The sequence below is a fragment of the Quercus suber genome, unplaced genomic scaffold (genome assembly GCF_002906115.3).
Source record: "Quercus suber isolate HL8 unplaced genomic scaffold, Cork oak 2.0 scaffold_208, whole genome shotgun sequence".
In the NCBI taxonomy this organism is placed as follows: Eukaryota; Viridiplantae; Streptophyta; class Magnoliopsida; order Fagales; family Fagaceae; genus Quercus; species Quercus suber.
The window spans coordinates 432,782-456,392 of record NW_027069666.1 but is presented as its reverse complement, the minus strand read 5'-3'; the positions used below and the strand labels follow the sequence as shown (position 1 = coordinate 456,392).

The window sequence follows — 23,611 nt, the reverse complement described above, 5'->3', positions numbered from 1 at the left end:
CAAACTTTATGTGGCTCTCATATATAGCGAAGGTGGAAAAAACCCGAAAAGGATATACAACAAGCCAACAACAATGTTCAAGAAAGCAGACCTTTGACTAATAACTCGAGATGGAATTATCATAAATAAATAAATAAAAAATTTTGGGAAAAATAAATAAACTCTATTAAGTTTTTTTTTTTTTTTTTTTTTGAGAAAAAATAAACTCTATTGAGTAGGAAGCCTAATTTAACATAGGACCTTATTCTATAATAATCAAAAGCCCGACTTATTAATTTTGATTAATTAATTATTAAAAAAGTTTCATTTAAGAATCACTTATGATAGTTGACGGAACTTTTGGATGCTGTTCTTTTTTCTTTCTTTCTTTCTTTTATATATAAAAAAAATGATTATTAGAACATTCTAATTAAATAAAAAAGGATTAACAAAGACATATCAGGCTGCAGTAACTTACCAGTATGAACCTCAGAGGAGGAGAGCATGATACACCTCATTAGCTTAATTAGAACATTCTAATTATATCAAAAAGGATTAACAATACTCATCAACACAAAAGTGAATACTAATAATAAACAAGAAGTTTCAAATCCTTTGATCGCTACATGACATCCCAATCCCAAATACTCCATAAATAGTTTCAAATTCTTTTATCACTTGCTTATTAATAATCCCAATAAATATCGTCTCTTACAATATCACTCGCCTTATTGATGGGCTTTTTAGTTTAACAACACATCGTCACCAAAACTTGGTGCCCAAGAAAAAGGGGGAAAAATGTATTTTGATCTTTCTTTTCTTTTCTTTTTTTTGCTATAAAAATTTCAACGTCATTAGTCAATCCGCGCTCAGAAATCTCGCAAGTAAAAGGGTGAGACCACGGAGACAAAGAATGAGTGAGCCTATTTTGGGGGGAAAAATGAAAGAAAAAAAAATTACAACAGGGTCTTGAGAAAAGTGTTTGCTGATCCTCGGCTTCACCAAGAGGGAAGGTATCTCCTGCATTAGATTGCATGCATGGGATAATTATCGCCAAGCAAGAGACTTCCTGAGTTGTAAAAGCCACAAGGCTATCTGCATTCCAAAGAATCGAACTTCCAACAAGATTTCATCCAAAAAGACATTCAACCAACATAATAATGATTTATTTTGTAACGATTTCGCCTCAATGACTGCCTCGGATGATACTTTTCCAATGATTAGGAATGTCTGAAGAGAAGATGCCTGCAACTGCTCAATAAACATTTCAATTAATATGGTACAAGATTTTACCAAGCAACACAAATTAGAATAATTTTCACAGAAGATGGTACAAGTAATAGAGAGAAAATATTGCATGAAAATTGAAAATCCTCTATTCTGCATCATAGATTTCTTGCCCAAGGTAATGCATGAAAACTTTTGACAGAATTTTACAGAGCTGTATGGTAAAAGGATATTTAAATGAGTGGATTAACCAAGTCAGACAAAAGTTAAAATCTAACCAGTCAAAAAGACTGCCATTAACTGTGACTAACAATGCTGACCAGAGATAAACTGCAACTATGACTAAGCTCCTGAATTCAGATGAAAAATAGAGTTTATATAGTCAAAACCAGATAGTTGGAAATCATTCTTTTGTTTGCTTTGGCTTTGGCTTCATTTATTGAATTTAAGTTCTTCTACCAAACAGAATGCCTTTCATTGGAATGCCAAAGATCACTCAGCATAATTAAAATAAGGGCAACAAAGAGGTAGGAAAATATATGATACCAGAGAACTGTTAACTGCTCGTAAACAATCATTTGTCTTCAGCATTAACAGAATTTCACGCGGCAGTCTCCGCAGGAGTTCTGAGATTTGAGGGAAATACTGAGAAGCATACATCTGAAAGAAAGGGTAGGTATGGTTAAACAATTAATAACAACTATTACGTTAAAAAATATCAACCGCATCTAAGAATGAGCAGAGCAATGCTACGCATCATAGCATGTCCCAATTAATAAGCTAAAAATAAATTAGAGAATAGCAAGAATATATGGTACATAATATGTAGGAGCATGTAAATCTTGCATGAAACTTTAGAACTGCACACAATGATTCCTTGGACAGAAGATCACCTGCAGTTCTGAACGGTCACCATCATTGCTTTTTATGACCAAATGATCAACAGATGGGTCAACAACCTTATTCCATGGCCTCATAGTAAGAATTCCTGCAAATAGTGCATATAGATCCTCCCCAGCACCCAATTTCACACAATTTTCCTTTATTGCAGTATCATTGCTTTTTATGACCAAATGATCAACAGATGGGTCAACAACCTTATTCCATGGCCTCATAGTAAGAATTCCTGCAAATAGTGCATATAGATCCTCCCCAGCACCCAATTTCACACAATTTTCCTTTATTGCAGCAGCATCAGCGAATATTAATGCCTGTACCAAATATTTAAACAAGAAAAGAAGCAAGTTGCTTAAAAAAGGAAACAATGGCTGAAGAGTTGAAGACACCTTTTAAGGAAAGCAATGATTTACCTTCCAAAGTGCAGCATAGTTGGCTCTTGTGTGGAAGTCAAGTTCTTTATACAACCCATGGTCTAGAATTATCAACTGTGGTTTTCTTTTTCCTGTATATGAGAAGGGAAGTACATAAGAAATACTTAAGTACATGTCAAAATCACAAAACTCTGAGAGGGAATAAATATGAAAATTTGTAAAAACAAAAAAAAAAGTTACATAATTGAGGGTGGGGACATGGAGTAGATCAGATTAAGGTTTTAGAATGCAATACCGTACAGTTATTGGTGTATGAGACAATTGCGATAAATAGCATCTCAAGTTTTGACAGGCAAAGTGGAAAAGCTTTACTTTTTAAGTACTTTCTATTAAGTTTTTGCCTAACGTAACCATTCAAGTTTTACTTCACTATATGTAGCAATGAGAGATCCCATGATTATTATTTTAAAAAAAAAAAAAAAAAAAGGTCATGAGAGATCCTAAGGAGACTTCAATTGTCATGTAGTACAGAAGCATATGAACACAAACCCTTAGAATGTTAGGCTAGTAAACAGGCTCGCAAAATATAGAATTAGGTGGGCTTCCACTGAATTTTATTTATTTATTTTGTTATTTAAAATAAAATAAAAATAAAAATACAGCACCTTGGTGTGAATTTTTCTTCTACAGGAGTATCACTGAGATGAAGATTCATTTGCTGAGTCAGCAGCTCATCTGAACATTGTAAGGTTTTCAGAACAAGTGCATTACATTTCTGCACGTTTCAACTCAACAAATTTTTTCTTTTTTAAAATTTGGATAATCTATGTGGGTTTTGTTTCTGTTATGACTGGAACACACGCATAAATTAATGTGGAACTCACCATAAACATCAGATGGTTGGAAAATCAATTTTCTAAGGAATTACAAGGATGCAGCTGAATCCATTTTTTCAGCAGATTCTACTTGTTCACAAATTTTCTACAGCTTTTTTGTAATATAATATCACAAAAGGGATGATATGCCCACAAGGAATGTAATAATTTGGTGCCAAAATAGTTACCATCCCAGTGGGCTTCTGTTAAGGCTAGGCGTGTTTGCAGTTGACATGGCTAATATATATATATATATATATATAAATCAGAACTAATGCCTTAAACAGTAATTTAACATAAAGAGAAGGCTCACCCAGAATGCTCCTTTTGCTGGAAGGCAAAGGGCGAACTAGCAAGTTGGCTGCATGGGGTCACAATGCACAAACCCATGTTTGAACATCATCTCAGCGAAAGCTTGACTAACCTGCATAAAGTACAATAAAACCTTATTTAAATTCTACTGTGTGGTTTAGGCCTTTCAACAACTATCTTAGCCATAATTTCATACAACTAACACATCAAACATATATATGTTCTATTATAAGTAGATACCAAATACTTTCCCAATGCAATATTCTATTTGTCTCATGTCTGCGATGTATGTAGTCAAAGACAAGAAAGCACAACTAATTTACAAAGACCTCCAAATGAGCCTTAATAGTATACCATTAGTCAAGACCCCTACATCCAATTACAAATGTAAGTTATGTGACAAAATTAAGTTAAATTACCAGGGTCAATCAACATCGGATTAAGGAGATGACATCTCTATATGTAAGTCATTCTTGATATTGGAAAGGGCAATTTCTTCAGTCTTTAACCTCTTAACAACTACTCTTTACATCTAATACATCATCCATAAACTTACTAATTTTGCAACTTCCTTTGGTTGAATTCCAAGTCTTTGAATGGCCTTCACATCATTTACGTGTGCACCATCCATAAATTCCATGGTTAACAACTTTGAGGTACTTAAATTCCAATACACCTTTGGTGCATATACATAGTCCGCAATATGAGGAGATTTCTTCCGGAAGTTGTCCAAGCATTTCTCACTGTTTTGTGCCTCAACCAAAAAATCCAGTTCCTGCTGACCATGAAATCAATGATCAAATGACTATAAAGCTACAAAAGAATATTAGATAATAGCACAATTTGATAATATATGAGAAGCAACAGATGGGATTATTTACTAATGGTATGTTACACATGCACCCACTAGTTCTTGAACTCACAACTGCACCTTACACCTTGCTCTTACAAGGGAAGGAGACGGATGTTTAGATTTAAAAGACACTAAGGTTCCACTTTCATCAATGAAACATTAAGATTTCAAGCAAAAATATTTAGCAAAAAAAAAAAAACACCAGCATCATGTTTGGCAAAAGTTTAAGTCGTGTCAAATATGAGGTAAAAGTTATCTTGTTCAAACTTAGCCATCAAATTTCCAATCATCCATAAATTTCCATGGCTTACCAACACAATGTTTCTTATAAATAATAGTAGCATCTTGCTATCAGCTGATATGTCTTTGTTACCAAATGTGTTTGAAAGTAATTAGTGAAAGTTCATGATATTAAGTTGAAAACAAACAAACTACCTTCATTCAGATGCTTCAAAAAAAGAAATTTTAGTATTACCACCTTCTAGCTCCACTAGTAAGCACATCCTAGTGTTTCTAAAGGAGACATCCAAGGTTCAAATCCTCCCTCCCCCAATTATAGAATTATCAAAAAAGATAGTTTGAAACTATGGCAAAATATTTAGAACATGAGCTGAGAGAGTTAGGTCAGATGCCTAACAAGTCACAATTCATTTGAGATAGGAAGACAGTATAAGAAACAGAAAGAAAACACAAATGTGTATAATCATTATATTTTTTGAATGTGATAGAAGTATACAATAAATACTGAAAAAGAATTGCAGTGGTAAAGCAACTTGCCTTGGGTACACTTTCACGCATTTCATCAACCAACCACCTGCAGGCAAATGTCAAGAAGACTTCAGTCAGTGCCACCAATTCAAGAGCAGACAAAATCCTACTCAAAAAGACATGCTTAGGAAATTTTGATAAATCTTAAGTCCAGTGTTGTTAAAAGCGCGCTTAAGCGCAAAGCCCTTGGGGCTTTTTCCCTCTAAAGCGAAGCGCCCTCACAAAAGCGTGCTTTAAGCGGGCTTTTTTGAGCTTTTTTATTAAGCGCAAAGCATGCTTTTTAGAGCTTTTTGTAATTTTTAAAAAAAAAAAATCCTGATTTGATTTTTAGCTATTAAATCTAAATATGTTTGATATAAGCTATTGATTTAATATATAAAAACTAATAGTGTGATGTGCTACCATACACCTAAGCCTATCTCTTTAGATATTTTTGAACTTTTAACCACAACCACACAAACAAACACTAAATCAGACACTCACAAAGATAACATCACTTAACATTCTAGTACTTTTTAGCCTTTACCTTCTTGGTTCTATACTTCTATTTTGATTCAACCATGTTTTGTAATCATGGCCATTAAATATCATGTTTGCATTTATTTTGTAAAGCACAATAGAATTATGTAAATGTTATATAAATTATATAAAATGTTTTATTGTAATTTATATGATTAATTGACCACTTGATTATTGTATTGATCATTAATAAAAAAAATTTAATTTATTAAATTTAAAAAAAAAAATGTGCGCTTCACATCGATCAGGCGCGCGCTTGCGCTTTACGCTTCGCGCATAGGCTCCAGGAGGCCTTTGCGCTTAAGCGCGCTCAATGCTTTTAACAACACTGATCTTAACGTACATAGAAGAAAGTATCTCTATCCTTGAGTTTTACCAATTTTGGCATGCACATAACCGTGTATCAATGCCAGGTTAGAGCATACTACCTAAAGGCCATTGACAGCCCGAGATTTTTAAATATGCAGAAGTTTTTGTGGTTGACACCTATATGGTCTCTATCTAATTTTCTAGAACCATGGAAAGATACCCAAGCAGGCAAAAGAGCAATTATCATAGTACCTGTAATCAAAAGAAGGAAAAAATCGATGTATGGTGTTCACAATCATATCCACAGTGGCATGATCTGCAGCCGCAGTATCAGTCATGTGAGTGTGCTGGACCTGAATATGAGAAATTATTTGGATATGGGAAGCCAATCCTCATAAGAAATACATCATGTCTCCAAAATAATTCTACTTGAAAATTTTGGCTCCAGCTATCACTAATAAAATTCTTTTTAAGAAAATGTCAAAACAAATAAAACCTTCACAGCAACTTTCTGGCCATCAATCGTGCGAGCAACATGAACTTGTGCAAGGGAAGCGCTTGCTATTGGAGTAGGATCAAATTCAGAAAAAATCTGTAGATGAGAGGGCTCAATTAATAGGGCTAATATTGTGAGTTTATACAAAATAACTATTAAATCACAAAAAAAGACTAAGTATCAAAACAGAAAAAATAAAAAATAAAAAAAATAAAAAAATCTGTACACACTAGAAAACATCAAACCTAATTTCGAAAAGGAATAACTGAGAAATAAGTTCACAAAAAAACTGCCCAAAAAACCAATAACACATACTCTATCTGGTGACTCTCCAAGCTCTTTCTTGATCACTTGGCACACTTGATCATATGAGGAAACTGGACATCTATTCAACATGGACGCCCTCAATGTCTCAACGTACTCCTGAGGTACCAAGTAATCCTGTATAAAGATAGAATCAGTATCGTCCAATAACAAGGTTAAAATGCACTTTACACTGCTCTAATTTTGAAGTCACTTCTGAATCAGTCTCTTAACTTTTTAAACTTGCAATTTACACCCTTCGCTATTATAACGATATCAATGTGCCCCTTCCATCATGGTACATCATATTTTTGCAATTAAATCGCCTAAAAACGATGTTACTTTGAACAGCAACGTAATTTACACCCTTGAATATGAAAACAATTTCAATGTGCCCCTTCTTTGACGTTAAACCACCTAAAATATGAAAGGGCACATTGACAATGTCGTTTTTGATAATTCAATAGTTACAATGGGAGAGATGAGATTTGAACTCTAGACATCTCTATTAGAAACACTAGAGAGTGCAAATTGAGGCTCTTGGCAAAAGCTAATTGATGTCTTTTTTTTTTTTTTTGAGTGGGTTGACTATGTTTTCATATTCAAGGATGTAAAAATTACAAAGCTTTCATAGTTAAAGGGACTGATTTAAAAAGCAACTTTGAAATTTAAAGAGCATACTTAACCAAAACTCAATTCTAGCTTGTTCTTGTTTTTACTTTCTATAATAACAGAAACAGAGAAATAGAAATCCAATTAAAATTGATGAGAGCATACCATTTGACCAACATGTTGACCTAGTTTGATATAAATTCCACCATTTCTAAAACAAAGCTCTTCAAGTTTACGCGCCGACCTGAGATGAACCTCGTGTTTCACTTTTGATTTCTCAACACTTCCTTCATCCAGTCCCCACAGTGAATATTCATAATCTGATAGAAACCGCGCAAAAAAATCAAATTCCAAATGTAAAAAAAAAAAATAGTGCAAAATAATCCGAAATTGACAATTCTTCAAGCAAAAATATTTAGCAAAAAAAAAAAAAACACCAGCATCATGTTTGGCAAAAGTTTAAGTCGTGTCAAATATGAGGTAAAACTTATCTTGTTCAAACTTAGCCATCAAATTTCCAATCATCTATAAATTTCCATGGCTTACCAACACAATGTTTCTTATAAATAATAGTAGCATCTTGCTATCAGCTGATATGTCTTTGTTACCAAATGTGTTTGAGAGTAATTAGTGAAAGTTCATGATATTAAGTTGAAAACAAACAAACTACCTTCATTCAGATGCTTCAAAAAAAGAAATTTGAGGATTACCACCTTCTAGCTCCACTAGTAAGTACATCCTAGTGTTTCTAAAGGAGACATCCAAGGTTCAAATCCTCCCTCCCCCAATTATAGAATTATCAAAAAAGATAGTTTGAAACTATGGCAAAATATTTAGAACATGAGCTGAGAGAGTTAGGTCAGATGCCTAACTAGTCACAATTCATTTGAGATAGGAAGACAGTATAAGAAACAGAAAGAAAACACAAATGTGTATAATCATTATATTTTTGGAATGTTATAGAAGTATACAATAAATACTGAAAAAGAATTGCAGTGGTAAAGCAACTTGCCTTGGGTACACTTTCACGCATTTCATCAACCAACCACCTGCAGGCAAATGTCAAGAAGACTTCAGTGCCACCAATTCAAGAGCAGATAAAATCCTACTCAAAAAGACATGCTTAGGAAATTTTGATAAATCTTAACGTACATAGAAGAAAGTATCTCTATCCTTGAGTTTTACCAATTTTGGCATGCACATAACCGTGTATCAATGCCAGGTTAGAGCATACTACCTAAAGGCCATTGACAGCCCAAGATTTTTAAATATGCAGAAGTTTTTGTGGTTGACATCTATATGGTCTCTATCTAATTTTCTAGAACCATGGAAAGATACCCAGCAGGCAAAAGAGCAATTATCATAGTACCTGTAATCAAAAGAAGGAAAAAATCGATGTATGGTGTTCACAATCATATCCACAGTGGCATGATCTGCAGCCGCAGTATCGGTCATGTGAGTGTGCTGAACCTGAATATGAGAAATTATTTGGATATGGGAAGCTAATCCTCATAAGAAATACAACATGTCTCCAAAATAATTCTACATGAAAATTTTGGCTCCAGCTATCGCTAATAAAATTCTTTTTAAGAAAATGTCAAAACAAATGAAACCTTCACAGCAACTTTCTGGCCATCAATCGTGCGAGCAACATGAACTTGTGCAAGGGAAGCGCTTGCTATTGGAGTAGGATCAAATTCAGAAAAAATCTGTAGATGAGAGGGCTCAATTAATAGGGCTAATATTGTGACTTTACACAAAATAACTATTAAATCACAAAAAAGACCAAGTATTAAGACCAAAAAAAAACTGTACACACTAAAAAACATCAAATCTAATTTCGAATGGAATAATTGAGAAATAAGTTCACAAAAAAACTGCTCAAAAAACCAATGATACATACTTTATCTGGTGACTCTCCAAGCTCTTTCTTGATCACTTGGCACACTTGATCATATGAGGAAACTGGACATCTATTCAACATAGACGCCCTCAATGTCTCGACGTACTCCTGAGGTACCAAGTACTCCTGTATAAAGATAGAATCAGTATCGTCCAATAACAAGGTTAAAATGCACTTTATACTGCTCTAATTTTGAAGTCACTTCTGAATCAGTCTCTTAACTTTTTAAACATGCAATTTACACCCTTCACTATTATAACAATATCAATGTGCCCCTTCCATCATGGTACATCACATTTTTGCAATTAAATCGCCTAAAAACGATTTTCTTTTGAACAGCAACCTAATTTACACCCTCAAATATGAAAACAATTTCAATGTGCCCCTTCTTTGACGTTAACCCACCTAAAATATGAAAGGGCACATTGACAATGTCGTTTTTTATAATTCAATAGTTACAATGGGAGAGATGAGATTTGAACTCTAGATATCTCTATTAGAAACACTAGAGAGTGCAAATTGAGGCTCTTGGCAAAAGCTAATTAATGTCTTTTTTCTTTTTTCTTTTTTTTGAGTGGGTTGACTATGTTTTCATATTCAAGGATGTAAAAATTACAAAGCTTTCATAGTTAAAGGGACTGATTTAAGAAGCAACTTTGAAATTTAAAGAGCATATTTAACCAAAACTCAATTCTAGCTTGTTCTTGTTTTTACTTTCTATAATAACAGAAACAGAGAAATAGAAATCCAATTAAAATTGATGAGAGCATACCATTTGACCAACATGTTGACCTAGTTTGATATAAATTCCACCATTTCTAAAACAAAGCTCTTCAAGTTTACGCGCCGACCTGAGATGAACCTCGTGTTTCACTTTTGATTTCTCAACACTTCCTTCATCCAGTCCCCACAGTGAATATTCATAATCTGATAGAAACCGCGCAAAAAAATCAAATTCCAAATGTAAAAAAAAAAAATAGTGCAAAATAATCCGAAATTGACAATTCTAACCCTACCGAAGACGATGGAGGCGGCGGTGATGGAGTCGCGTACGAGGCGGACAGGGACGGCGGTGAAGAGCTTCAGCGCCGTCGCCGGATCGTCCGACGTGGCTATAGTGGCGCCGGCGCCACCGGCACATAAGGCGGTGGAGACCAACGCGAGCTTCTTTCCGGTGCGCCACAGAGCTCGCGTGGCCATTTCCACAACTAACTCTCTCTCTCTCTCGCGTTTATTTTTCTCAAAGCCTTGGTGAAGTAAAAAAAAAGAGCGAAATCAAATTTGACTTTAAGTAGATAGAGACTACACGCTAGGAGTGGGCTACGAGTCGTGTTGTGTTTTTTGGGTGGGAAAGTTGGACCGAGTGATGAATAATAGTACCTGCAATTTAGGTGATATGCAATTCCTGAAATACATGATAGTCAGCTCAGCCAGCAGCAGAGGCGGCTCTACCCTGATCTGCAAAATAATAATAATAATAATAATATATTTAACAAATTTTATGATTTTTTTTTTTTTTTAAATTTGTGACCCCCCAAAATTTTTTAGACCCAATCTGATTACGCTGTTTTTATATTCTCCGTACTTTCAAAATGTTAAGAAAATTAAAGATTAATAATTAAGTCAATGCTATTAATCAAATGTTTAAATTTTGAGTTTTTGTAATATAAAATTATATATAAAAAATCAATTTATGAATCGAATAGTAAATACTAAATAACGTTTGATTGACATGTGTTTTAAGAAAATAAAGAACATGTAATTTAACGGTTAAAAAATGAATATAAGTAATTTTTTATTTTGCTTGTTTGTGATATTAGGGTTTGAGATGGAGCTAGAGGTTGGAGAATCCTTGGAGTTGAACTAATAGTCCGTTTGGATTGAGGGGGAATAGAGTAGAGTAAAGTAGATTTAGCTCAAAATTAACCTATTTTTAGCCAACTTTACTTTACTCTCCTTCCTCTTTCTCTCCATCCAAACGGGCCCTTAAGTTTGGGATGAAGCTCAAGGATGGTGAATCAATGGAGTTAGAGGACCTACTAGGTCCACTTCACAACTCACAAGCGACCTACAATGGACTCAATCACAAAACCTAGAATAATGGATGAGTGATGAGTCTGTCACATAAACATCCTGTTTAATTGTTCAATTTTTAAATTATGTTTTTGAAATGAAAAGAGATTTTAACTCTCTATTTTGATAAACTCAACACGTACAACAATTTTATCATTCTATCTCACTATCTCACTAGATGTGATTTGAGTATACAACAATCAAACCATTTTTTGAGAGGTGCCAACTGAACTTCAATGATGTTTGTTCTACTCTGTGTCACCTTTACTTGATAAACAAATCTAATTATTTTATTTGATCTGTTTTTGCAATGATTGAAAAGGTTTTTTTATCCCTTATCCTTTGTGGTGGAAGGTCTTATGGATCGTATAAAGGGTTTTTCGCTTGATCTAGAAAAGGTTTCTCAGGATTTTGCTAAGCTAACTCCATCTGAGTTTTCTTCAAACATCGTTTTAAGGTTTATCCATTATAATGTGAGTTCACCATTTGGTCCATTTCCCATTACCATTTTTATATTACTTGTTTGTTCAAAATATTATATTTGGCTATACTTGACCTTGATGATGTAATTCCTTGGTTTACATTTTTTTTTAATATATTAATATTACGTATTTAAAAATCGTTGCCTAGCATATAAACCCCTCCTCCCTTTCTTTTATCACATGCCTCTTTCCTTTTAGAACATAGATGAATGTATTCTGAAAATTAATTTGATTTTTCTTGCATTGGACATTTTGTACAGCCGATTGACTCGAGGCATTCATTTATTGAGATTTTTGTTTGTGTTTCATATCTGTCCTCGTGAACACAAAGGATTTTTGTTCATTAATAATATCTATTATTTATCAATTAAAATATTTGTTTCTCTTATACATTTGGCCGATACTAATTAATTTATAGTTGGCCACACTGTATTTTTTTTTTTTTTTTATAATTTGAATTTGGATTTGTTTATTTATCAAGGAGGGATTGCTAAATAGAAGAAGACATACTAACCTTTTCTTTGAATCAAGCCAAACTGTATTTGAATGGCTTGAAACGTTTTGATCTATCTCAATCATTATATTCCCTCCCCATGCCTTTCTCTTTGTTTGAATTTACTGGTGAAAGAAAGAGCTACTGGTAAGATGTTTGCATTTCATTACTAGCTTTCTTGAAGCTTCTCACAAATTATTTTTTTATTTTTTTTTGAAAGAAACGACAGAGAGCTTTTCACAATTTTGAAGTGGAAACGTTTCCTAATTTGTTTCTCCTCGTGTTCTTGTGTTTCGTTGACCATTTCTATTCCAACTATATCAAATTTCAAATTTATACTTCCCCCTTTAGATCGTTGACATTTATTTGTGTTGCAAGTTCAAGGTAAGAGATATAAGCGTGCCGATATTCGCGAAATTCTTTTTATGATTCTACTCCCATAATATGATAAATTCTAACAAATTTTTTTATTGTTGGTTTTTGCTTCAAGATAAAAGTTATAACTTTGCTTGGATTGAAAAAATCACTGGTATGACTTTTAAGGCTTTTGTGATTTTCTTTACTTTTTAAGTGTCAGTAGCTCGACTTTAACTTGTAGTATTTGAACGAAGGTTCAGAGAGTATTCGATTCTAGGATCTTGAAGTCGCTTAAGATGTACACGCTTGTCTATTACGCTTATGGTTATATGTTGAAGCCAATTATGCCGAGCTATATATAGGTATTTATCTCAAACTGTTTAGTCTCTGCAATTAAATTATGCTTGTCAGAAGATTAACTGAAACCTCAACGAGGCATGTGTTTGATAAACATGGTAATAGAATGGCTTTTCCTAGAGAACGCCTATTTTATTAATTATTTGGTTGTCTTTGCTTGTATTGCAGATTCTCTTTCCCTCAAACAAAATAAAATCCTCAAGTTTCTGCACTTCGACCATGCATTCTAGGAGTTATTTTTAAATACTTGAATTCAAGTTTTTTTTTTTTTTAATGGCATTTTGTTCATGGGACATCCATAGAATCGGTAATAATGGTTGGGAGTGTATAGAGCCAGTTTGGTACGTGTGTTTAAATAATAGTTTTCAGTTTTTTTGAAAATGCATGTGAGTAAAAAAGTGTATGAATGTACGTATAATGTTGCTTAAAAACTGAAAACATATATTTGAACTCGCGTACCAAACAGGGCCATAGTTTGTATGGAAGTGATGGATTTACAAGTAGTAAAAATTGCCAAACTCTATTTCTGGCGGTGTTGTTTAATCCAAAACTGTTCATGAATGTAAATTGAACCAATAACTATAAGCTTGCTTCAAAATTGACAATTCTAACCCTACCAAAGACAATGGTGGCGGCAATGAAGGAGTCGTGTACGAGGCAAATAGGGACGGCGGTAAAGAGTTTCAACAATGTCGCCGGATCATCCGAAGTGGCTATAGTGGTGCTAGCACCACCGACACGTAAGGCGACGGATACCAACGCGAGCTTCTTTCAGGTGCACTATAGGGCTCGCGTGGCCATTTCCACATTCCATAACTATCTCTCTCTCTCTCTCTCTTGTAGGGAAAATGACAACTTACCTACATGTAGTTTTGCCGAAATTTAAGATGTCTATTTGGGGTTTAAAATTTAACACTTTACCTATCTGAAGTTAGCTCAGTTAGAGTTCTGTAACTCATTCATGTCAAAAACATGGCTAAATATGTAATATTGCTTCATTTTTATGTTTCTCTCATCTAAAAATACAATATCAAGTAAAATAAAAAAATAATCTAATAGAACACTTACATCATGAGATTTCAAATCACATGTAAACAACTTAAATTTCGGTCAAATTACAAGTGAGTAAGTTATAATTTACTTTTTATTTTTCTGAAAGCCTTGGTAAAGTAAAAGAGCGAAATAAAATTCAACTTTAGGTAGATAGATGAGGTTGGTGATTGCCGACTTGCCATAAAGATTACATGCAAGGGTGATATTTATATGCAATTAGGTGATATACAATTCATGCAATCTATGATAGGTGGCCCAATAAAAATAAGACATTTCAATTAAAAAATGCCAAGTGGACAATATAACGCCAACTCAGTAATCAAACAATCTCATTCTTCCGCTAAAATACTTGAATTGAATTTTCTGATGGCATTTTGTTCAGGGACATCCATAGAATTGGTTATAATGAATGAAGATGTGAATGTATAGTATGTATGCGGGCAACCTGTACATGGCACATATGGAAGTGATGAATTTACAATTAGTAAAAATAGCCAAACTCTATTTTATGGCGGTGCTGTTTGGTCTCCTTGGCATATGAGGAAGAGCATTTGATTTGTCACTGAATTCTCCTGCACATGCATTTGCATTCATGCATATGCTCAGATAGTTGGTAGGTATTTATGTAATCTGTCAGCAATTGCTCGTGAATGTGTTTCTGCACAAGGACATCTATTTACACTGATTTAAATGTGAACATGGGCCTGGTGTAATAGATGATGAACCGGTTAAGTTAGAGACTACTTCATGTTATTTTTTACATTCTTTCATGTTTTAATGTAACAAGTTAATAAAGACCCATAAAATGTGAAAATTTTATAAAAAATAGTATTTTTTGAAAATTTGATTTAATTTTTAACCATCTATTATGGTATGATAAATAAATATCAATAGTTAAAAATGTGAACATGTGCCTAGTGTAATACAAGATGAACATAAAGAATGGGACAAAAGATTATCAGTAGTTATACACATGTTAAGTTTTTTATTTGTAGAGTATAAAGTGGAGTAAAAAAAGTGGGATAGAAGATTTGAACTCGTAATAGAATAACTTTTTCTAATTTATTATTTAGCTGTCTTTTCTTGATGGTGGAACAAATTATACTACACACATTACATGACACTCTCTCTTAAGAAATGTGAGACAATTATTTATTTAATTTTTTATAGAAACAAACGTGCACAACTCAATGGAGAGGAAGTGAAGTTCTTACACAAAGGCACAATATAAATTTAACTCAAAATCTATTAAAACTTTTTTTTTTTTTTTTGATAGAAAATTGAAGTGACGTATATTATACACAATTCACCCTCTCTTAGAATCTGAATAATGAATTGATAACAAGTGTAACAATTAAAATTCAATTACTACATAAAGGGCGTATAAAATTAACTTATCTTAATTATTATTTGAATACGAAAAAGTCAAGTTTTATTTTGTTATGGGCTTGTGGCCCTTGTTTTAGAAGAAAGCAATCGGGGTCACTTTTATTGAAAATGATTCAGCAGGTTGAGCCCAAGTGAGACAGGATGGGCTATTTCCTTTTTGTAAAAAGATATGGGCTTTCATTTTATTAGACAGAGCATATGGGCGGTGTCCAAAATTTTGCAAAATTTTATTCACCGTTCGATTTCGTAGATTGAAATAAATTCTATCCGTCCGATCCTCCAGACACACGCTATATATATTTACTATTTAGTATGAAGTCGGTGAAAAAGAGAGAGAAAGAAAGGCTGTGGCGAATGGAGGTAAGAATGTTTTTTTTTTTTTTGCTTTTAGAACATCCCCAGTAATTAGCAAAATAGTTTCACTGTTTGGTTAATGAACAATGATATTTAGTTTTTGCTAATTCATTTTTTTAAATACATTTTCAATAAATTTTCTATCCCATTCTCTATCTCATTTAAATATTATTTCTTCATTCATTCTTTACCATCATTTATTCTTCCTATATTTATTCTCAACAATTATATTTTTTAATGAAAAGTGTTATATTTACAATATTTTTTTCAATATTTTCACAACAAAATTTATGTGAAAATTTGTTACTAATTCTAATTTAAACTCACCATTGAAATTTTTTTTCTCACTAATATTAACTAATAACAATTTGTTACTTAAAATTTATTGTGAAAATATTGTAGTAAAATTTCTTAATTAGAATTTTTTTATTTTTTATATTATTTTTCTACCATTACTTTCATTTCTTTTTTTTTTTTTTTTGTTTTTCTCCACCGCACACCTGTCCGGCTTTTTTATTTTTTATATTATTTTTCTACCATTACTTTCATTTCTTTTTTTTTTTTTTTTGTTTTTCTCCACCGCACACCTGTCCGGCCTCTCTTTTATTTTCTTTTTGTCCTTTCATCAAGAACACTCCACCAGCATCACTTTGCTTCACACCAGAGAAGAGAGAGAGAGAGAGAGAGAGAGAGAGAGAGATCGGCTTGTCGCCGCTCCAGGCACTCCTGCCGCCGCTTCAGCGCCGCTCCGGCCGCTGCTTCAGCGCTGCTCCGGCCGCTCTCCAGCGCTGCTCCGGCCGCTGCTCCAGCGCCGCTCCAGCCGCCGCTCGTCGTCCTCCCATCAGATCAGCTTGTTCTTTCTTTTTTTCTTTATTTTTTTTTCATATTTGCTTGTTTTGATTAAACTTTATTTTAAGAATTGGATTTTGTTTTGTGTTTTGTGTTTGGATTAATTCTTTTGCTTATGAACAATTTAACTTTTTCATTTTTTCTGATTTCATTTGGTTTGTGAGAAAAAAAAAAAGAAGCAACGGCAACGGCAACGGAGAGAATGAGAGGAAAAAAAAAAGAAGCAACGGAGAGAAAAAAAAAATGGAAATCCGGAGGAGGAGGGAGAAAGAATTAATATAATAGAACAGTTGGCAATATTTTAATCCAACAAATTCAATAGCTAATGAACAGTAGCTCAACAGATTTGATGAGCTACTGTTAGGGCTGGTATGATTGTTCTGTTCTAGGCTTTTAAAACCATGTAATTTGATCATTATTTTCTACAATAACAACGTTTGGCTTCTGTAAGTTTGATACCTTACTGTTTTAGTAAGCTTATGTATAAATCCATGTCATTTTTTGGGGTTTGTTGATGGTTTCACAGTTAGAGATGATCAAATACTTTATAGATTTGTAATTAGTCACACATTAGCATGTATTTGTTTGGTTTTGCATTTTGTGATATTGTGGATTTTTCTGATTTTTCTGGCACAGGGAAAGAAGGGTGACGAATCCATGGAGTTGGAGAAGGACCAACTAGGTCCGCTTAACAAGCGATTCAAGCAGGACCTATCTCTACAGCCTACAATGGAGTCTGTCACAGAACCAGCAGAAGCTGATTCCAAGTCCATGTAAAATGCTATTCCATCCTCAAAACTACAGTTCTTTGAAATTTTGTTGTTTCTTTTTATGTTTATTGGTTTGTTATCCTTAGATGTGAGCCGAGTATACAACCACCCTCAGATCACTCATCAGATTCAGGTGTGACTGAAGCTGATCAGCTAGATCCCCATAAGCACAGCTCATCCCTACAGGCAACGATGGAGTCTGTAACAGAATCAGCCGACTCCATTTCGGAGTTCCCGTAAATGCTAATACTCAAACTATGCTTATTTTTTGTCTCTCTATCATTCCTACAGCTGTTTAATTGTTTTATTTTTAAATTGTGTTTTTGACATGAAAATGAATTAAAATAGTTTTGAAAGGTTAAATAAGAGATTTTTTAAACTTTTTTTTTTTTGGTCATGTCTTCTCACTATCATATTCATTATTCAGAGACTTTTTTGTAACTGTTGTATTATTTATTTTTGTTTATTTTTTGTCTTTCTAGATGTGAGTTGAGCATACAAGAACCATCAGATCAATCATCAGATTCATTTTTTTTCTCAGATCGTTCGATCAAGATAGGTGTGACATAAGTTTGAGTCAACTGAACTTCAATTATCTTAGTCCTACTCTATTTCATCCTTCCTGGATAAATAAATTTAATTTTTTTATTTGATCTGTTTTTGCAGCGGTTGAAAAGATTTTTCTCTCTTATCCTGACTGGAACTCGAAGGCAGTTCTCATGGAAAAGCTTAAGGATAGTGGCTTGAACTAGACAAGGTTGCTCAGGATTTTGATAAGCTAACTCCACCAGAGTCTTCTAAAAACATTATTTTTAGGTTTATCCATTATGATGTGAGTTCACCATTTCCCAGTACATTCATCTAATTAATTTCCTCGGTTGATGTTCCTTTTATTTATTTATTTATTTTTAGATCAATATTATGTGGTAAAACATGGTTGCATGGCATATAAACCCCCTCCTTTGTTTCTTTTATCATAGGCCTATTTCCTTTTAGAATATAGATGAATTTATTCAGAAAATTAATTTGATTATTCCTTCAATGGAAATTCTTGTGTGCTTGATTGACTTGAGGAATTCATTTATTGAGATTTTTGTCTGTTTTTCGCAATTTTCCTTGCGAACATGAAGGGTTTTTATTCATTATAATATTAACTAATTAAAAAAAAAAAAAATTGTACCTTATTACATTTGTCCGATGCTAATTAATTTGTAGTTTACCACATTTTCTTGTGTTTGTTTGGTCACTGTATTGTTTTGTTTGAATTTGGATTTTTTTTTTTTTAGTGTCAATGATGGATTGGTAAATAAAAGAAGACAAACTAACCTTTTCTTTGCATCAAGCAAAACTGTATTCAAATGGCTTGGAATTTTTTAATCCTTTGTACAGACTATGTCACTACTATCTCAACCATTTTCCTCTTCATTTGTGTTTGTTGGTGAAAGAAAAAGTCATGAAAAGGATGTTTTCATCATTGATAGTTTTCTTGATGCTTTTCACTATTTTGAAGTGGAAACTTTCCCTGTTTTGTTTCTTCTTGAAATAAATCGATAGAAATATCTACTCACTATGTTCTTGTGTTTCATTGACTTTCTTTGTTCCAACTATCAAATTTCAAATTTATACTTCTTTTAAATTTTGACATTGATTTGTGTTGCAATTTCTTGTCATGGAAAGTAAGGCATAAGTCTTTTTAAGATTCTGCTTTCATAATATGATAAATTCTAACATTTGTATTTTGGTTTTTTGCTTCAGGATAAAAGTTATTCCTTCGCTTGGATTGAAAAAATCACTGGTATGACTTTTAAGATTTTTGTGATTTTCTTTACTTTTTAAGTATCATTATCTTAATTTCAATTTTTTTTGCTAATCTATTTTAATTTCAACTTAACCCATAGTATTTAATGGGGTGTAGAGGCTGTTCGATTCTCTGTCAGGGTGGTTGTCTCTCATGAATATGACTCCCTCATGTACATCTTGGGTTCCCTCCCATTCAAAACCCTCATGGCTAACAAATAGACACGTCAAATACAATTTAAAGTATTATTTGAGTGGGGTGCAGATGGTGTTCCGTCCTAAGTTGTTTTTGTTTTGGTTAGGGAGAGGCCTTTTCTCCACGGGTCTGAACTTGCAATGCTCAGTGGACAGTGATGGTGTTGGAGAGAGAGAGAGAGAGAGAGTGAGGGAGGGAAAATATTCATTTGACGTGTCTATGTTTTTATCCATTGGATTGTTTATTTTTCAAGTGTGTTTTTCATCTAAATGAAAATGTGAGGGGAGCCGGGCCCATTTACAACCACCCATTCCTTCTTTTCTTGACCATTAAAGAAGTACCATACGATACTTGGCTCTTGTTGTTGTGTGTCTGTTTTTTCCATTGTGTTTAGGAAGCATCTATTAATCGGAAAAAAATAGCTTTTTGGACACTTTATCCGACTTCAGTACGGAACATAGCTTTTTTATTATTATTATTAATAATCTGTGCTGCACACAACATGATACAAATTTTACTTTCACATATTCAAGTTATTGAAGTATCAAAGCGTCAATTGAAAGAAAAGCATGTACATCTTTTTCTTTTAAATTGAAATTGGCTATAAATTTAATTGTCTAATTGCAACTTTATGGCTAATACATTTATTTGTAATTATATCTTGGACATGGGAGTAAAATATCAGAATTTATCCAATTTCAGGTTTGAAAACCGTTGAAATAGTAAAATCTTTATACCTAAGAAGAGTTCCAAAGCATACCTTTGAAGTGATCCAAACCACATCTTCAGGATGTCTGAGAAAGGGCAGGTATATGTACAAACTTAATTATTAGTCCTTTATGCTCCTATATGAGTTCATATATTAGCTTAGGCTTAGGTCTTCTCTATGTCACATGCATGCTCCACCCCAATCCCCATCCCGTATTGCACACATAAATCTGGTTCAGTAATGTTTTAGTCAATTTATCTTTCTTCTCTTTCCAAAGTTTGGCTTTTTTAGAAGATCTTTATATGTAGTCATGATGCATGGTTTCTTTATTCTTGTTTACATTTAATTTTTTCATCTATTTTTTTCTTTTATTTGTTTATTTTTAACTTTACTGTTGATCTCAAATTAAACAACTGATGATTTTAGTTTCTAGTATAACTACTAGTAATTGTATCTTGGACTTGGGAGTGTAATGTCAGAATTTATCAATAGTTGTTATTTTTTTAGTATTGCTTATCCTAGAAACCAGAAAATTACAAAATTGCTCGGCCACTTAGAATAAAAAATAAAAATACATTGGCATACCACTGCCTGCTAGGAAACCATGCTAAGACACTATTCAATTAAACCAATTGAGTGTGAATTGAAATTCATCTTCTAAAACACATTATGTATGGACTTGCAACATAAGCCTATCATAGGCTTTATTCATATCAATTTTCAGAAGCGCATACTAAGTTCTTCTTCATAGTGTCTTCCTAATCTTCTCAAAAAATTCATTGTAAAAGTTTATATAAAACTAACATTCCTTAAATAAAAGCATTTTGAAGAGGAGTTAGAAGGGATTCCAACGGAGGCTTAAGCCAATTGACAGGCACCTTTGATATAATTTTATAATTGACATAGCACATATTAATTGGCTTGAAATCATTTACTGGTTTCAACCTAGGCACTTTTGGTACCAGCAAAATAAAGGTTCTATGAAGCTACCTTAAGAGATTCCTTGAATTTATAAAAGCAAGTACAGCTCTAGTAACAAAAGTACCTGTTATATTCTAGAATTTAAAAAAAGAAAAAAAAAGAAAAAAAGAAAAAAGGCTGGAACATGGACTGCCCCTGGTGCTTGACATGGATCCATTTGAAAGATAATCTCCTTCACCTCTCCTTCAGTAAAGGTTCTATGCACTTGCATCTTCTGCTCATTTGATAACCTACGAACTCAATTACTTTGAAGAAGTTGCAATATATCAGGGCTTGGTTTCCCATAAATACTCATCAATGCTCAAAGAACTATTCGTGAATCTCCTAGGCATCTTCTAACCACATCCCCTTCAAAGACTTAACACATATTATTCTGTTTGAAGATCTTCTCGTTCAGACTAAAGCTTGAAAAAAGAGTATTTCTGTCACCCCATTCTGTATCTTTCATCTTGAGCCAACCTAATATGCTCTTGGTCTAACAACTCTTCAAGCTTAAACCTAAGCTTCCTTTCCTTATCAACATGTTCCATAAAGTGTAAGCTGCTTGAACGTTTTCAAGTTTCTTCTGACTTGACTGATCCATTCCTCCACTTGACCAAAATCAGTTTTGTTCCAACTTCCAAGCATATAATGCTTTCTTTGTATCCTTGTCGTTCTTCGCCAGTCTAAAACTATCTGTGCCTCTCACATCTGCCTTCCAAGCTACTTGGACAACACTACCACAATTGGGATGGGTTAAATACATGGCCTCAAAACTGAAAGGCCTTCTTGCAAATGTCTGGCATTATTCGAAGCTAGCATAGGAGGCACTATTACTACAAGACTGTTTAACAGCTCCATACCCTCCATGTTTATAAAAAATCTATCTAACCTTTCCCATACACACTCATCTCCTTCCTTTCTATTAATCCACTTACATGATAACCCCTTACTAGGGGCATCCATTAGTCTCGCAATGCTAATATACTCAGCAAACACATTTATACCTTGTGACTGACATACCTTGACAATTTTTCTGCGAAACTTAAAATTGATTAAAATACTCATACATGTTCGCATTAAAATTATTCCTGTAAAGTTAAGCTGCATTATCACCATCCATTCCATATCTTCTACGGAAAACCTGCAGTAAGGTGCTGAGTGACAACAATATCTTCCCCCCATGATTTTCCAACATAATCAACATGAAGGAATCTGGTACATCAAAGTCCAAAGGATTTCCATACAATTGCACACTGAAACTCATATGCTGCAAGGACAAAGTATTAAAGGCCATTTTTGGCAACCACCAATGAACCACAAACAATGCTCCCTTAAATGAACAAGCACCATCGGCACAGATATAATCTTAACCTAACTTAAAAAGAAAACTTTAGGACATAAATATGGCCATGCTTTCCAACTACACCAACCTCACCACTTAAGCTCAATGCTATTGATTTGCCATTGTAATCTCTTTGTGGAAATGTATGTCTATCGATCATGAAGGCAACTGGACATAGCCTCCAAAAGCTTCTACTTTCTTCTATTAGGTCTTGGGCCAGTCTGCACTATAGGGCCCTCCTATTGGAACCAAGATTTGAGCAAAAGCATGGTCTTCCCATTGCCAACAGCAGACTCGTCAGGTGAAAGACTCCATGCTGGCTTAGACTCATCCACAAAGCCTTGATGTAAAAAAGGAGAGGTTCCTCCAAGGGTCTATGATAGTAAATCACCTCAACTACTTGTACCTTCTCATGAAGCACAACCACCAAAAATCACTACACTCCAAAATCTACCTTTCCACAAAACTACAGGAGGGCTTGTGGATGAGTCTAAGCAGCAGGGAGTCTTTCACCTGACGAGTCTGCTGTTGATGGGAAGACCATGCTTTTGCTCAAATCTTGGTTCCAATAGGAGGGCCCTATAGTGCAAACTGGCCCAAGACCTAATAGAAGAAAGTAGAAGCTTTTGGAGGCTATGTCCAGTTGCCTTTATGATCGATAGACATACATTTCCACAAAGAGATTACAATGGCAAATCAATAGCATTGAGCTTAAGTGGTGAGGTTGGTGTAGTTGGAAAGCATGGCCATATTTATGTCCTAAAGTTTTCTTTTTAAGTTAGGTTAAGATTATATCTGTGCCGAGGTGCTTGTTCATTTAAGGGAGCATTGTTTGTGGTTCATTGGTGGTTGCCAAAAATGGCCTTTAATACTTTGTCCTTGCAGCATATGAGTTTCAGTGTGCAATTGTATGGAAATCCTTTGGACTTTGATGTACCAGATTCCTTCATGTTGATTATGTTGGAAAATCATGGGGGAAGATATTGTTGTCACTCAGCAC

The 23,611-nt window shown here is 33.8% G+C and overlaps 2 protein-coding genes across 17 annotated transcripts in view; one reads left to right on the top strand and one right to left on the bottom strand.

Moving 5' to 3' along the window:
* Positions 1–635: 635 nt before the first annotated feature.
* Positions 636–10,880, bottom strand: LOC112001508 (putative ABC1 protein At2g40090). The gene is given in 14 exon segments (XM_065779440.1): positions 636–1,230; positions 1,753–1,866; positions 2,100–2,165; positions 2,304–2,417; positions 2,517–2,608; positions 3,666–3,725; positions 3,728–3,776; positions 4,221–4,439; positions 8,537–8,573; positions 8,894–8,994; positions 9,138–9,233; positions 9,428–9,553; positions 10,200–10,354; positions 10,444–10,880. Coding segments are annotated over 14 exon segments (1,617 nt in total). The 5' UTR covers positions 10,628–10,880; the 3' UTR covers positions 636–1,026.
* Positions 10,881–16,591: 5,711 nt separating this feature from the next.
* The window catches only part of LOC112001524 (uncharacterized), a 32,263-nt gene continuing 25,243 nt past the window's right edge, over positions 16,592–23,611 (top strand). For 9 of the 16 annotated variants that reach the window (XR_010631313.1, XR_010631307.1, XR_010631314.1 and 6 more), the window contains exons 1-6: positions 16,593–17,607; positions 17,691–17,840; positions 18,087–18,163; positions 18,271–18,436; positions 19,360–19,399; positions 20,300–20,405. Coding sequence is in view for 1 of the 16 variants with exons in the window: in XM_065779439.1 (XP_065635511.1) it covers positions 17,492–17,607; positions 17,691–17,840; positions 18,087–18,163; positions 18,271–18,356 (429 nt within the window). In the remaining 15 variants the exon portion in view is untranslated. Of the gene's footprint in view, positions 17,608–17,690; positions 17,847–18,086; positions 18,164–18,270; positions 18,438–19,359; positions 19,400–20,299; positions 20,406–23,611 lie in introns of those variants that run through there. The other 7 variants (XR_010631319.1, XR_010631308.1, XR_010631309.1 and 4 more) reach the window with 5 other exon arrangements.